The sequence below is a fragment of the Culex pipiens genome, chromosome 2 (genome assembly GCF_016801865.2).
Source record: "Culex pipiens pallens isolate TS chromosome 2, TS_CPP_V2, whole genome shotgun sequence".
In the NCBI taxonomy this organism is placed as follows: Eukaryota; Metazoa; Arthropoda; class Insecta; order Diptera; family Culicidae; genus Culex; species Culex pipiens.
The window spans coordinates 150346233-150361839 of NC_068938.1; the positions used below are offsets into that span (position 1 = coordinate 150346233).

Genomic DNA, 15607 nt, shown 5'->3' on the forward strand with positions numbered 1-15607 from the left:
AAGATAATACACACCTGATCGAAACAGTTTTCGTATTGATTCCAAGCGATTTTAGAAAATTTGTTCAAAAAAGTGACTTTTTTCAGTAAATCGACTAGGGGGTGCGAGAAAGTATTTTATTATTTTTTCTTGTCTAAGAAAACATTGTTCCTAACATCATAATCTATCATTTAAGAAGTGAGCACCTGAAATTCCTCGACATGACCTCAAAATGGGACAGGCTACTATTTAAGAACAATTCTACGTTGAAAGATTTTCGATGTTATTTAAATTGTTTTTGTTATTAAGAAATTATGAGAGGTGTATCATTTTTTGACCAATAGTCACCTCCACTGACGGTAGTCGAAAATCATCATTATAACTTTTTGTTTTTATTTCAGAAGCTGAAGCATCATCACCATATGTGATTCACCAATCATTAATCTTTTAAAGAAATTGCATACTTTTTTTTCAATCCATGGCAATTTTTTTTCAAGTTTTAAATTTGTAATCGTATTAAAAAATGCTATGAGCGCAATTAAATTCATTGTGTTATAAAGTTGAATGATAATTGATATTCTTGTAGGGTACCAAGTAGCACTCATAACTTGTCGTCTGTTGAATAATAGTTATAACAGCTGTTTTGGATTAACATACGAGAAAAAAATTCAACGTTAGTTAAATAACAGTTTGTTTCACTACTTGTTTACCTGTCTTATGTAACTCTTGAGATTTGTGCCACACAGGTGTTACAACACAGTCAACTTCACTCTTTTCCAACTTTAACACACAACATAGGGAATATTTTCACATGTTTGGGAGGGTAAGCACTTGCTCCTAACTCCATCCAATTTGCTTATTTCCACTATTTAAACAATTTATTTTGGAACACTTTTGATGGAAACTTGCTTGCTCACTTCCTATTGAGCTATTTATCACTTTATTTCACTTGAAAACACTTTTTATGAGCTGTAATTGAACGTCAAAGTGCTGATATGCCAAGATGCTGTTCCCGCATCTGCAGTGTTTACTCGAAAACAGTTTGTTGAATAAAAACAATATTGCACTGTTTGTTTCACTGCTTATCTAACATTGTCATGTGACGGCATCTGCTGAAAAATGGGCGCGGCCAACCATTCTATAAATAACCTTAGGTTTTCTCGCTTTGTTACACAAATGTTATCGGAGAATAGATTATATGACTGATGCTCAACATACATATTCAACTTGACATTGCGTGTTGTTAGGTGGTGTAAATTTGTACATGAGGAATTTAGAGTTTCAATAATGTTTATTTTTTGAAGATTGCAATAGTTTTGATTGTTGACTGATTAATTTGTGAACATATCGCTGGTAAAAGCTATAAAAATTATCAGCTTATTGAGTTTATGATAGAGAAAACAACAAATCAAAACCATACTGATTTTCAATATTACTCCGTGGTACGGTAATCGAAATGACAGTTGAAACGGTGTGTTATAACAAAGTTATATAGTGGAGTTATAAAAACTGACTTGAAACAAACTTATATAACTTCAATTTCAATGACAGCCTTCGTTGGAGTTCAGTTCTTTGGCTATCAAAACAGACAGCAGCCTTCTTATTGACGCTTGGGCCAGCTTGTTTACTATGAAGCCCCGTGGAGAGATGTGGAAGCGCGCCTGGACCTGCCGTGGAGATAACAACAAATCGTCGAAGTCATCGGATCGAATCTTGGGAAAGAGGAAGTTCACCAAAAAAGGAAAATCTAAAAGTTCGTCATGCAGGGAATTTCCCACTAATCACAAGCGCGCCATGATTGTTTTTCTTTTTTTTAAATTTCAATTTCAAATTATTTTAAATAAATCTTGCAGAAACAAGCGTACTTTCTTTATTAGCTTCGTCGTTGATTGAAATTCTAATAAGAAACGTTTGTATACATGTAAGTTAGTCGACGGTTAGACAGCTGTTTTCAATCTAACTTACCTTTCCAGTGTGCGCTTTGATTTGACAGCACAGCCGTAAACCACGCCCCCTTTTTTGTCGAAACTCTTGTTAGATAGCACAGTGTTGTCAAATACATTTGTACAACTTACTCTGATAACTTGCATCTTTTTTGGCAAGTTATACAACAGAAAAAAGTGCGCTTTTTCCAGTTCACAGGAGTTGTAGAACAAGTTGTGGTAACGAGGGGGATTGGTTATACAACCAGTTAGGAAATACGTTTATCTGACAAAGTGTGTTGCTTGGGGTATCTCTTTTTTTAACAATTTCTACAAATTAGCCAAAAACACAAAATCTATTAGAAATTAGAGAATTACTTTAAAACTTGCATTTTTTTCGGCGTTTACAAAGCATTGTTATACCCCACAAAATGCTATGGAGCTTGTATGATGCTTCAATTAACAAATTTGTGAGCAATATTTGGCAAAATAAAAAAAAGTTATGTATTTGTTATGTAATTTGATTTACATTAGCGGTGCACATCATCCAGGGCTTTTGCACCGAGATTACTGTTACTAAAATTTTAGTATTTTGAAAACTTTTGCTGTAATTTTGTTTTCATCCCCTAAAGAACTGTACACAAAATGATTTACAAAAAAGTTTGACTATTTTTACAGTCAGATTTTTGCAGGATTGGGTCCGTAAGTTCGATAATTTTGCAAAAAGAAGACAACAACTGCCTTGATTGCTGTGCACCCTTAAATAGATCTGTGTATGACTGATTTACCAAATAATTTCATGCATTTTTTAAATTCCAAAAGGATAGTTCGCTTTCTCTCAATCATCGATTTCAATTACTCCAATTTGCACCCATCCTCCGCCGAAGCCTGATGCTCTCTCGTTGGTGTTATATGCAATTATCGATTTGTCAGCTGCTCCATCAGGTTACCAAACCCGCCCTTTTCTCTTCCCATTTGGTTTGCAGGTGGGTGGTATGGTTGGCTAATGGTTTTGTTATTCCCTCCTTTTTTTTTAGGGAGCAACCTTGATACTTGGCAGTGAAAAGTTTTTTTCCCCGTGTACCACCCCTTAACGGTACCATAGTTCATGCTATATGCTATGTAACCATAAACTGTGGGAACAATTTCAAGATAACACAGTGCTTTGGCAATCGTCCTGCTTGCCAGGACAGGACTCCTATAGCCAAGTACAACTTCATGTACATTGTATTTTGTAACATTGGAACTGTAAATGACATTATCAGCATGGGTTTCCCAGCTTGTTATGCAACACAAAGCACGAGATTGTGAAATTGTCGTTTCAATTTTCCATCGAAGGTTGGATCTGACATTAAAAGTTTAATCAATATGTTTGATACGTCAATCGTATGATTTCTGTATGGTGGGCAAGACAGATAGATTCTGCACGTGTGCTGTTGATTTTGCTTCGTGCTTTGCTGACTAAGAAAACTTTCTAAACTGTGAAATCAATAAAACCATTTTTTCTGCTCATCATTCTCACGTTTGATCGATGAGGCATGCAAACTGGGTTTTTTTTCTTTCTCGCAGCTGAAACAAGTTTTCTCATCACAAAGTTTAAAAAATGTCATGCAAATGCACGTCAAGATATCAATCAGCTTCAAACAAAGTAAATTTGCTATTGAATAATGCAGCCCGGAGATTACCATCGTTGCTTTAGATTAGTCACAACTGAACAAATTCTTTTTATGCATTTCGGACTTTCCCTTAATTCATGCAATCCGCTAAAATCACCGTCTCCTAGCGAAGCGAAGCGAAGCGATTTCGGACTTTCCCTTAATTCAAACAAGTCCAGGTCACGCCATCGGCATTTTTCATCCTTCTCACTGTTGTCGATTCATTTGCATGCCCCGATGCTTAATAATGTCGGCCAACTTTTGCGGTTATATTTGAGCAGACAGCCGCAGACAGGACCATAAAATCCTATTAGCGTGACGAGGCTTTCATTCAGATTCCGTTTTGTTCTTTTTTTATTGCGCCGACTGCATTCAAAGTAAAATGCCCAAAAGGCATTTAAAAAAGTGCGCTGATTTGTCACAATGGAATTCTTTTGTTGATTTCATGACAGATTACCGTGGGCCACCCTTTTGTTTGCTTGAGGGGGGCTTTCGGTTCAAAGAGTTGGGGGAAAAAAGCTCATTGTAATGAGCTTTTTCATCGTGCTGGTCATGCAAATTTAAATGTCAAGTCAAAACATCACACAAAACCTGCAGAACCACGCGTCTCCATTAAAACATATTAATCTGTAATCATGTTTTGTGCAAAACATTTAATCAGAAATTTGATTTATTAAACAAATCTCAGCCTTGACCTTCCAGCATGATGTGTATCCGGCGGCATTAGACAATATCAGCATTTCAAATGAAACAGAAATGAGCATCACGTTCTTTTTCCGTCCGCTTTTGAACGGCCTAAAGGCAGAAGTAGCAAGAAAGTAAAAGCCTACGCAAAGATTTCTGATTTATTCACGTATCAGTTTAAATAGAATGAAACTATTTTTTTAAACAGTAGAACAATATTGAAGTTGTATGCAACAATGTCTTTATTTTCTTATAAAAATTTCAATTATGAAAAATAAATGTCACCACTATGTGGGACAAATTGGTACAATTAAGTCAATTAGTATTGTAAATTCAAGACTAACATTAAATGCCTAAAATTTTTGAGATATTTTTTAGTCTTTGTCAAATGTAAAATGTTAAAAGTTTGACAATATTTTTAGCAGAAAAGTTTTAAAACTTCACAGAGGTCTATTGACAAATTGACAAAGGTTTATTCTCAGCACAAAAGCCAATTAAGCAATTCTACGAAATCAGCCGATTTTGTGCTTTTTTTTTAGTTTTTGATTTGGCTCAAACTTTGTGGGGGCTTTCCCTTTGACCAAAGAAGCTTTTTGTGTCATTGCTTCACCCATAAAAGTCTCCATATACAGCAATATCCCACGAAAACAGTAAAAGTGAAGTAAATCTTTCTTAGTTCTTGAGGAGAACACCATTAAAGAGAATCGGAGCCGGCATTTACGAAGCGGATTCAGTGGCAGTTTTTAACTCAACTAATGTTAACATGTTAAGGTTCGTTGATAAGGTCCTGCTTGTGACGATGCCTTCTCTATACTAAGCAATCGAATCCAGAAGAGAAAAGATCACCAGTTATGTTGGTTCGAGCCGGGATTCAAACCCCGATCTACCGCTTACGAGGCTACGTGACTCGGTTTGGCGAAAACAGCATGATTCGAAAAATATTTATAAAATGGTGCGGAGTCATGATTTTTTTTAAATTTGGTTTTTGCAAAAAATTTACTAAAATTACCATTTTCCGGACCACTCTAACACGGCGTTAGTCACCCTAACGGCCAAACAAAAAATACGGGTCTAATTATTTCGGCCAAAGAACCCCCAGAAAATTTTGAGCCCGATCGAAGAACTTTTTTTTTCGAATCATGCTGTTTTCGTGGGCCATTGCTGTATAATGTTGGCAGTTGTCCATTAGGGGGACAAGAAAAATTTAAAATTTTGGAAAATCTGAAGAGATACCCCCTGGTTCGATTTTTTAGGCAATAATAAGTAACTGTGCCAATTTTGAGCCAAATCGGTTTAGGTTAAGGGGTCGCTTTTTATCGTTGAAGTTTACATGGGAAAAATCGCTAAATGTATGGGGAAAAAGCATCGGATCAACTCGGATCTTTTTGCACCCTTGGACAAACTTGTAGGAAATTAAATTTCCTACAAGAATCTCACTCTTGGACGATTTTGGGCGATACCCGCGCCACCTGGCAGAAAAAAAATGAAACGATGTTTTTTTGCAAACATTTTTGAGATTTTCCCCATGTAAACTTCAACGATAAAAAGCGACTTAACCGAATTGGCACAGATACTTATTTTTGCCTAAGGAATCGAATCAGAGGGTATCCCTGATGTCGATTCTTTTATTGACACCCTACTGTCCATATAAAAAGGGTACGTAAATATTCAAAAATCTGTGTCATTTCAAATTTTGAGATCGATTTGGAGTCTTCGACAAAGTTGTAGATGTTAACTAGTACGGTTTAGAAAAAAATGGTACACGGAAATTTTTATGTTTTCAAATAAACTATTATTCATAAAAATTCAGGTTCTCAAAATCCATATTTTTAATTTTTTTAAAATATATTTAGGGGTGCTGGGGGACAAAAACCCGCAACTAAGATTTTTTTATCGCATTTGGTAAAGTTTACCGAGCTTTCAACTGCTGAACAGTTCGGTAAACTGAAAATTACCGAATTCGGTAAAAACTTACCGAAATTCGGTAATGAAGTTCATTATTGTTCATCGTACAACCGAAATTCGGTAAAATTTTGTTCATTTAGACAGATGGTTTACCGATCTAAACTTTACCGATTTTTCAACTACCTTATTCGGTAAAAAAAAAAAATTACAGATTCAAATGGAATATTGGTGATTGAAAAGTACTTTACAGTATTATTTATATGATTAAAGAAAAGTTCAGTAAATAGCCTAATTTCCTTTTGTCTAAGAAACATTGAAGATTGGACCTCTGCTTGCTGAGATACAGCGAATATTTAAGTTTTCAAAGTCGCACCCAAACAGTCCGCAAGACTATCATTTCGAAAGGGCGTATACTAAATAGTTGGCCCTTTGGAAATGTTAGTCTTGATTCTAAAATATTCAAAAAAATATCTTTTTTAAAATCCATTCCTTGAATTCGGGGAGAATTGGGTCCTAAAATTAAGTTTAAACAAATTTATACTGTTATTGTTCACAACGATAAAGCTTATTTTCCTAAGTACAATGATACTTTGTACGACCGCAAAGGATTTAAAATAGATTTTCAAATCAATTTTAAAAAATTAACTTCGCGGCCCTTCTTGAAAGAAAAGGTCCTACTTGACAGCTCGTTCCCAGGGGACCATAGTTGATTCCTCGAAAAAAAATTGTCTTGCATTAAAATAAACCAAAAGTGATCAGAAATGGTTTTTAATCTTTATTAATCGTGTATTCTACCATTGTAAATAAAAAATGACATAGGGCTTAAGGACCCTATCACCCTATTTTTTTCAATTATTTTTTGAAAAGTAGGAACTTAAGATTTCATGGTCCTGCACAATGGGTTATGTTATGGTTTATTGCTTAAAATTTAAAAAGTTTTTTTTTTGCCGTTCTCTGTCGTTTCTCTGACTGTTGAGAAAATCTCAAAATTGCATTCTTGTGCAAAGTCCAATTTTAGGAGAATTTGTCTTAAAGGGGAGGTGACTCACAGAAACTATTGTTTTCCCTTGCCATGTTCATAGCTCGAAAATTGTATTCTTAAAAAGATTCAAACACGACTAATTTGAATGGTATTTTTGTGTGCAAAATGATTAGCTGTCCCTTTGGCTTTTGATGAGGTAGATTAGCCAAGGTTACGTCTTATTGAACAGTTACCTAAGAGTAAAGAGAACAACTCCTTTCATTTACTGACCGATTCTTCGGCTCCTTTTTAAAAAAATCCCAAGTTTTTTTCAGCATTTTGGCTGTAGTGGCTGAATAAAAGAAGAAACCCCCCAATGTTATTACATATTTGGAAAGATAATTAATTTTCCTGCAAAGAAATGTCATGTAAAATGAACCATATAATCCAAATCGGCCGCGAAGTTAACTGTGCTTCCCCTAAAAAGAAAATGTAGCGTGACGAGACAACATCGTAAAACCTGGACTTTTAAAAGGCACACCAAAACAATCGCTACAGTTTTACCAGTTTGATTTTTTAAACTTTTGCTCTTCTACTTATTATCACAAAATGAAAAACGAATCTTTTGCTCCTTGAACTGATAGAATTGGTAGAAATTTGAGTTTTTGCCAGCCATTTATTTCCGTGACGGGACAACGAAAGGAAAAGATTTATGAAAAAACTCCTCTCCCATTCAATGGTTTACAGACCTTATTTGGTCAATATTTTTGGCTTTTGAGGTAAGAAAACGCATTTAAAGCACATTGCAATTATTTAATCATAATAAAAATGAAATCTTTCATTTGAAAATTCACATTGAAAATTGAAAAAAGTGACATTTTGGTGTAGCTTCACTAAGAATCGGTCTACTATCCATTAAAACAAGATTTTTGTATATTCCAAGAAACATCGCCATCAAAGAAGAGAAAATATACAACAGACTGATAATAATGAAATACCATCTCCTCTATAAAGCCGAAAAAAGGACGAAAGCTCAAAGACAACACCAGCTTTTATGTTAACGCGATTTTTTTCCCCATTTTTCCCCCAAAGTCGTCTGATTGCGCAATGAATATTTAATGCTGTTTGTCAAACTTGCGTTGCAAACAAGACAGAATAAAAAAAAAATGAATAACAAAACCACTTCTCGGGCCATCGTCGGGTAAAGGTTGATGTGAAAATCATTGCGACTCTCCACCCAACACGCCCACCCACGCCTGTCTTGGATATTACGTAATCCCAGTCACAACGACGTCGACGACAGCGATTGTGGCGTTCCTTCCCTTTTTTTGTGCAGGTTGGTTCAGCCCGCTAAGCTGCAGCTGGTTTGCTTGCTCTTCTGACGTTGAGCTTCTAATTGTCTGTCACCAGCGTCGTCGTTGGCAATGAAAATGTCGGCAGCAACAGTTTTCCAATAAAAAATAAACTATCTGGTTAGTCCCGTGGTTAGGCCTCCTACCGGAGGAAAATATTGATAATATTAGAAGTTACGGGTCGATCGGAACATTTTATGGTCATTTCAAAGTGTATATATAAGCTGTGCCTAAGATGTATGCTCAATCCATGCAGGTTAAGCTGTTGACCTAGGATGGATTCATTTCTAGACTTGTTTGAAAATCGATGAAAATTTATCGAATTTTCAATTGTTAACCACAGTAAGCGTCTTGGCCAAAACAGAAACAGAGAAACATCAGCATATTATTCCATTGGGCAATGGGCACCTAATGTTGGCATATCAGCACTTTGACGTTCAATTCCAGCTTCTAAAAAGCTTTTTCAACTGCAATTAAGGTCGTAGAAGGAGTCTTTTACTTTTGGGACAATGATGGTTCAGAATTCAGGATCCAGAAAAAGTAAATTGAAATGAAAAAATAATCACTATTTGTAAAATGCTTCTACAAACAGTACAAAGAAAATCATTTTTTGATTGAAACATTCTGAATCAAGATTTGAATGTTTTTCTAAAACTGAGATGGCCGCCAAATGGCCGATCGAGAATGATGCGATTAAAGAGCCTTAAGTAACAAATGATTTTTTTGATTATTTAAATTCATTAATTCCCTATTTTTCTAAAAAGGGTCTTGTTTGAAATCTTCTATACCGTAATCTGGGGTGAATCGGGACTACATTCTGAATAGGGACAGCAGGCTTTAGAGCACTTAAAGCTTTTAAATTTGGAAATGGATGTACACATTTTGTTGGCCTGGGTCTATTCTAACCGAAACCAACCACAAAAATCAAAATATTGTGTTTCAACATGGTTAAAACTGCTGTCCCAATTCGCCCCATGTGTCCCGATTGACCCCAGTTTACGGTACGCCAACTTTGATTAAAAATTTAAAAGTCGAGAAAATATTGACTTGTCTACATTCCATTTAATGGTTTTAGCTGCAAATTTAGTAAAATTTCAGTCATCGGCTTATTTTGCAGTTAGAATCGCTAAAAATACCTTAATAAATTTGGGGAGCAGGATTCAATTCTATCGAGCACCTAAAGTTGGCATATCAGCACATTGACGATCGATTAAAACTTCTCAGATGAATTTTCAACTTAAATTGAGTTATGAAGTAAAAACATATTTACGGCTAAACGGCTTAACTAGTTTTAGTTAATTTGGGCTGTTAATAAAAAATACTAAGAAGTTTTTGAAACATAACTGAATTTACATATAAAACATAACTGAATCTAGACAAAAAAGCCTATTGCAGACAATTTTCTTTTCAATTGGGTCCTAAAATTAAGCTTAAATTTGTGATATTATTGTTCACAACGATAAAGCTTATTTTTCTGTTCTATGACCCTTCGAACGACCTCAAAGGATTTAAAATTGATTTTTAATTAAATTTTTAAAAATTAACTTCGCGGCCCTTCTTGACAGAAAAGGTCCTACTTGACAGTTCGTTCCAAGGGAACCATAGTTGATCCATCGAAAAAATGTTGTCTTGTCAATTTTTTTTTGCATTAAAATGAAAAAAAAGATCAGAAATGGTTTTTTATCGTGTTTTTTATTGTTGTACATAAAAATTTACATAGGGCTTTAGTACCCAATTATTCCTATAGAGAAGCAGAGCGCGACTTCTGTTGTAAAAAAAGTAATCAAATAAATCAATAAATTATTCTTACTTTGAATATTTAAGAGATTATGAAATAAACAAATCTAATGGGACCTTGTGACCGTGTTCCATCAGTTTAACAATTCATGGCATGATCCCTGCTAAAGTAACGCGACACAGTCATCTTTTACTTTCTACGTTTTCCCCTAGCTCTAGCATTTGCCCTGAGCTTTATACAGGAAATTGAATCGATGAAGATTAGAGACTGTGCGTCGAAGTGAACGCTACACCCACAACTATTAGAGAAAGGACAATTTTAGGAGAGAGTAACCTACTTCTACTGATGGTGAAGTATAAACGTTCAACGTTCCAACGAGGACACTCCAATCAAAGATCCCAAACGAAATGGGTTCAATATAAAATAAATTTTCACTTTTTCCGTTTTCCCGTCCAAGGTCAAGCCAATTGCGTCAACTGATAGGATCCACCATCATTACGGATGGATCCCATCGAATAAGCTCTGTATAGCAATGCTGTGTCAATCGAATCGTTCGCCGGCATTTTAATGCCACCCGAGCAGGACGACACCACCCACCAGGGCAGGACAATGAATCACTCGAGTTCCTGCAATAGGTCCTTCGTGAGCTATATATTGCGTTCCCATTTGATGAGGGTGAACCGTATAAAAGAGCTCCTCTGAGCTGGCAATGTGAAATAGTGAAATAGTGGTAGTCAGTATAATGTGATTATCTTGTTAGTCGGCGGAATTGGGTATGCGATTGCGTGCATTGGTGTTTACGGGTTTTCGTGGAATTGGAGCTATAGCCCACTGTATTGCCTTTCCGCTGGCTGACCTTTGGGCTGATTCGTGGGGCACGTTTGAACGACGCATTGGTAACGGATTAGAGCTGACGCAATAAGGAGACTTGCTGAATCAAAATAAGTTATAAAAAGGAAATGGCAGCGTTAGCTCGTTTCCTGTTTTCCATCTTCAAGTTTAAAATAGATTTATGCCTTCCTTTTGAGAGTTGGGAAAAGTTAGTAAATCGTAGTCGCGACTTTCCTCAATTTATACAGCATTTTTATCCACAGAAACTACATATCCGGCCTTCAGAAGTTCTGAAAATTGTAATGAGTCCTTACAAAAACGTACCCTTAGTACATACAGCAGGCCAAATTACAGGACTTGTTCTAAGAACGTGTTCTTTTTTTTTCAGAAAAGTATCCTTACAATGTCCTCAATATAATTCTTCATAAAGAATTAAGTTACATTGATAACAATCTAAGAAATTAAAAAAAAACAGTGTAAAATTATCACTGTCAGACCACCCCTACGGACGGTACTGTTCTTTGAATTTTCACAAATATTAAAAAAAATACAAATTTTATTCCAAGTTTTTGTCCTCCACTTTCAATATTTTTCAATAAAAATCAAGTGGATACTAAAAATACAAATTTTCATGAAAAAAAAAACTTTCAAAAACAATTTTTCATTATTTCTGTATCACGTTTTTTTGCATGTGTCAGTCAGTTGCTCAGTCGGGTGTTCTTTTGCCAGTTAGTATTTAGTCAGTTGTAATCAATTGATGTTAGACCTAAGTGATGTCGTTGTTTTAAATAAATGTAAGAAAAGTCAAAGTGCAAGTGTTGTTAGTGACAGTGAAAAATATCACAGTTTTCTACCCCTCTCGGCTACATCAAGGAGAAGTCTTACACACTCTAAACTTTCTTCGCTCCGTGTTTTGGTCTTTGACCACGAATCCGAGGTCCATTTTCCGATATCTCATGACGGATGGGCGGTCGGCCCCTTATTGTTTTGAACATGCGAAAGAATCAGACTGGTGGCAAGCTTTTCAAAAAGTGAACCTCGCTTTTGACAGTCCATATAGGGTGAACGTTCCATAAACTGGTTGGACAAAATTGGGTATACAGGCCATTTATGAGTGAATTTTTCGTCCTCAAAAGGCTGGATAATATTTTTTTTTATCTAGCTATTTATTTTTTGACAAAACATGTTCAAAATTATTCATCAAAAAAAAAAATTAAAATAATTTTTACCAAAAAAAAACTTTTTTCAATTGCATATTTGCTGGCTCTTTACCCTATACCAAATAGCGGGGGCCACGGTCCAACCAATGTGAGTATTGCGGCCCATACATACAGTTTGACAATCTTGCCATCAGGCTGGAAAGAATGCATGTTTTTTTTAATTTGCAACACGAAATGGTGATGATATGGACATTTGGTTTCAAATGGACTTTTATATAACTTTGAATGCCCGATTTGATGCCGTACTCAGAGTTCTGGAAAAACATATTTTTCATCGAAAAATATACACAAAAATAGTACCAAAAATTCTGCAATTTTTCGTTGTTTAACTGTAAAAATTTAGACATTTAATTTTATGGGAAATTTAATGTCCTTTTCGAATCTGCAGGTAATTTTTTCATTCAGAACAAAAATTTTCATTTTGAAATTTCGTATTCTTTGTAACTTTGCAGAGTTATTTTTTAGAGTGTAAAAATGTTCTACAAATTTGTTGAGCAATTACAAAAGTTTTAATGTAAAAATATAAGGGGTTTAAAGACGGAAAAAAATGAAACGCAAAAGTTACTCTTTCTAAACATTTTTTTTGTAAAATCGCGATGGTTACAAGCAAACCCTTGGGTCACCAAATGTGTATACATCATATTTGTTGTAGTTGTCTGCTCTACAACTTTTTTTTAACATTATTACACTCTAAAAAAAAACAATGCAGAGTTGCATAAAAACTCAAAATTTCAAAATGAAAATTTTAGTTCTGAATGAAAAAATTACCTTTCTGGGTTTATAAAAGTAAATCTTTCCCTGTTCCTAAGGGGAACACCCGTGAAGAGTATCGGGACCGGCATTTACAAAGCAGATTCAGTGACAGTTTATCAATTAACTTAATGTAAACATGTTAAGGTAGATGTTAAATATGTTTAGATGAAAAATATGGTTTTTGTGAAAATTGACGAAAATTATCATTTTTGGGACCACCTTAGGGTCAAACAAAATAAAACAGCTCTAATTATTTTGGCCAAGGAACATCCTGAAAAAAAATGAGCCCGATCAACGGACTTTTTTTCGGTTTATGCTCTTTTAAAATGGAATTACTGTATAAAGATGAAGGTTTCCAACAAGAATCTGTTTTGTGTACTAATGGAGACGCCTGGTATTAACAAAAAAAATATTAAAAAGAAACTTTTTTTACAGTTTAGATAAATTTAGGGAATTGTAAAATATTTCGATTTAGATCATCACCGCAAAAAAAAAGCAAGGCAATCCACTTTAACGACCCCCGGGTCTTTTGTGGTCTCTGTTGCAAGTTTCTGCTCATTTCTAGGCGTCCGAAGGTTATGTGTGGTGAGTCACCCAAAACCTCTTTTACGCAAATGGACCGACGTTTTACTTCCCCATCCGATAGAAGGCCAGGAGGATAGGACGGGAATCGAACCCGCGCCCTATAGCAACTTAGGGATCGGCAGCCGAAGCCGCTAACCACCGCGCCACGAGGCCCTAGATCATCACCGGTAACTCATGAAAAAACATGATTTGAGCCATGATGCGCTTCCACGCATGATAAAAATCCAATTTTCACCGATGTTGAATATCTTGAGGCGTACTTATTCTTAATCAGGACCTGGCTAGTATATAATGTTCATGACATAAATAGATTTAACTATGATATTTTAAAATAGTATGCAAAAATAATCAAAAAATTGACCCAGAAAACACAAACTAAAGAGAACTACTTGACACAAGGTTATGAAATAATTTTGCCACGTGTTCTTAGCCCAGTCGTATTTATTATTTATCTTCCTTTTTTACCGAGATGCGCCTTTGCACAGAAATGTAATTTAGCTGAGTTCAACAACCAGAAGCATAAATTGACCTCTCGTCCGAAACCCCAAAAGCGGGACCAACCAGGAACCATACACACAGGAAGGGAATGTTGCTTCCGCTGACGCTGGCTGACAAATCTAGGGCACCACACACAAACAACGGCAGCCTGCAGCGCATTGCGACATGAGTTCGGAGTTACAGTTCGAATTGCATTTCATTTTTTTTTCTCTGAAAGTGTGCTGCTCATTACTTTGTTTGGTCGGGAACAATGACTGGATTTCAGGGCGATGTTTTTCGTTCATGTTGAATAAATTTGAATTTCGGATTTTTTCTGCATGTTTTCTTCATGTTGGTGTCGTCGTTGAGTGTAGGTTGAAAATTTGAATTTAATGACAGAAGTTTGTAAGTTTGATGCAATCTGATGAAATCTTTTACAACATCTTGTAATGGATTCCACAAAAAGGGCCAGTCGGTCATGGGGCAGACCAAACCAGACAGAAAGCCACAGACAAAGACAGACAGATAATTTGTGCAAACTGTGCGCACAGGTCACAGATCTGCGATGCAGATGTAACCCATTTTCTCCAGTCACCTGACACGGGCTGACTGTCTGCTCATATAGTTATGCAAATTGATGTAGAAACCATTTTGTGTTTTTTGTACAATTTGTGCACGAAATTAATTTGTATTTTCTTGGTACAGTTACAGACGAACCACTCACCTGGAGATTCCACTCTTTTGGCAAAGACATTTTTCATAGATTGATGTAGCGAACTTTCCGTTTTTGAAACTAGGTTTCATTGGATTGCTCTGTGGCGTGTGTCGTCTGCGGCCGAAATGTGTTGCAGGGGCACTTGCACCTCGGGATGGCACAATTCTCCGTGTGCGAGGGTGTGTGTGTTTGTAGCTCTGCCTTCCCCTTAACTTATGCAATCACGCGTTCTTTGTCCGACGTCCGACCGATCCTTGTTACTTTGAGTTGGGTGAATTTCTACTTTACAAACTAATTATTTTATGCTAGTTTGTGAGATTTTTGGTACCAAAATGGTACCAAAGTGACTTTTCTTCTCGAAATACTAACACTTTTTGCTAAGTTATTTTCTTATTTCACTACCGACGAATACTGCTGTGACAATTGCTTATTAAACTCCTAGTAAAATTTGGTCTAGTTTTGTCCTATATAATAGGAAACAAATTGCGATGACTGCTCCCGACTTTGGCCACCCGTGTTACCCTTTTTATTATCGATTTTCCACCCGCAATGGTGTCGTCGCTCGAATTTTCCTCGCACACACACACACTGTTTTCTAATCTAGCTAAATTTTCCTAACTTTGCGGCGACGATTTCGGAAAAAATACGGATCCCACCCTGGATCCGGCGGTTCTTCGGCGAATTCAGCGGCTCAGGGAAAAAATCCCTTTCCGGAAAGGCCTTAGGTAACGGAGCACAAAAAGCTTTTCTTCCACACTTTTTTTTTTGAATCCCTAGCCTATTATAGAAGAGAGAAAAAGTTCGCTTGCGATGCAGCACTGACGGTGGCA

General features: G+C 36.0%; 1 protein-coding gene across 1 annotated transcript in view; it reads right to left on the reverse strand.

The window, feature by feature from the left end:
• The window catches only part of LOC120421445 (uncharacterized), a 38378-nt gene extending 22771 nt beyond the window's left edge, over window positions 1-15607 (reverse strand). Inside the window, exon 1 of the mRNA XM_039584650.2 lies at window positions 14787-15607. Coding sequence (XP_039440584.1) covers window positions 14787-14816 — 30 coding nt within the window. The 5' untranslated portion in view covers window positions 14817-15607. The remainder of the gene's footprint in view (window positions 1-14786) is intronic.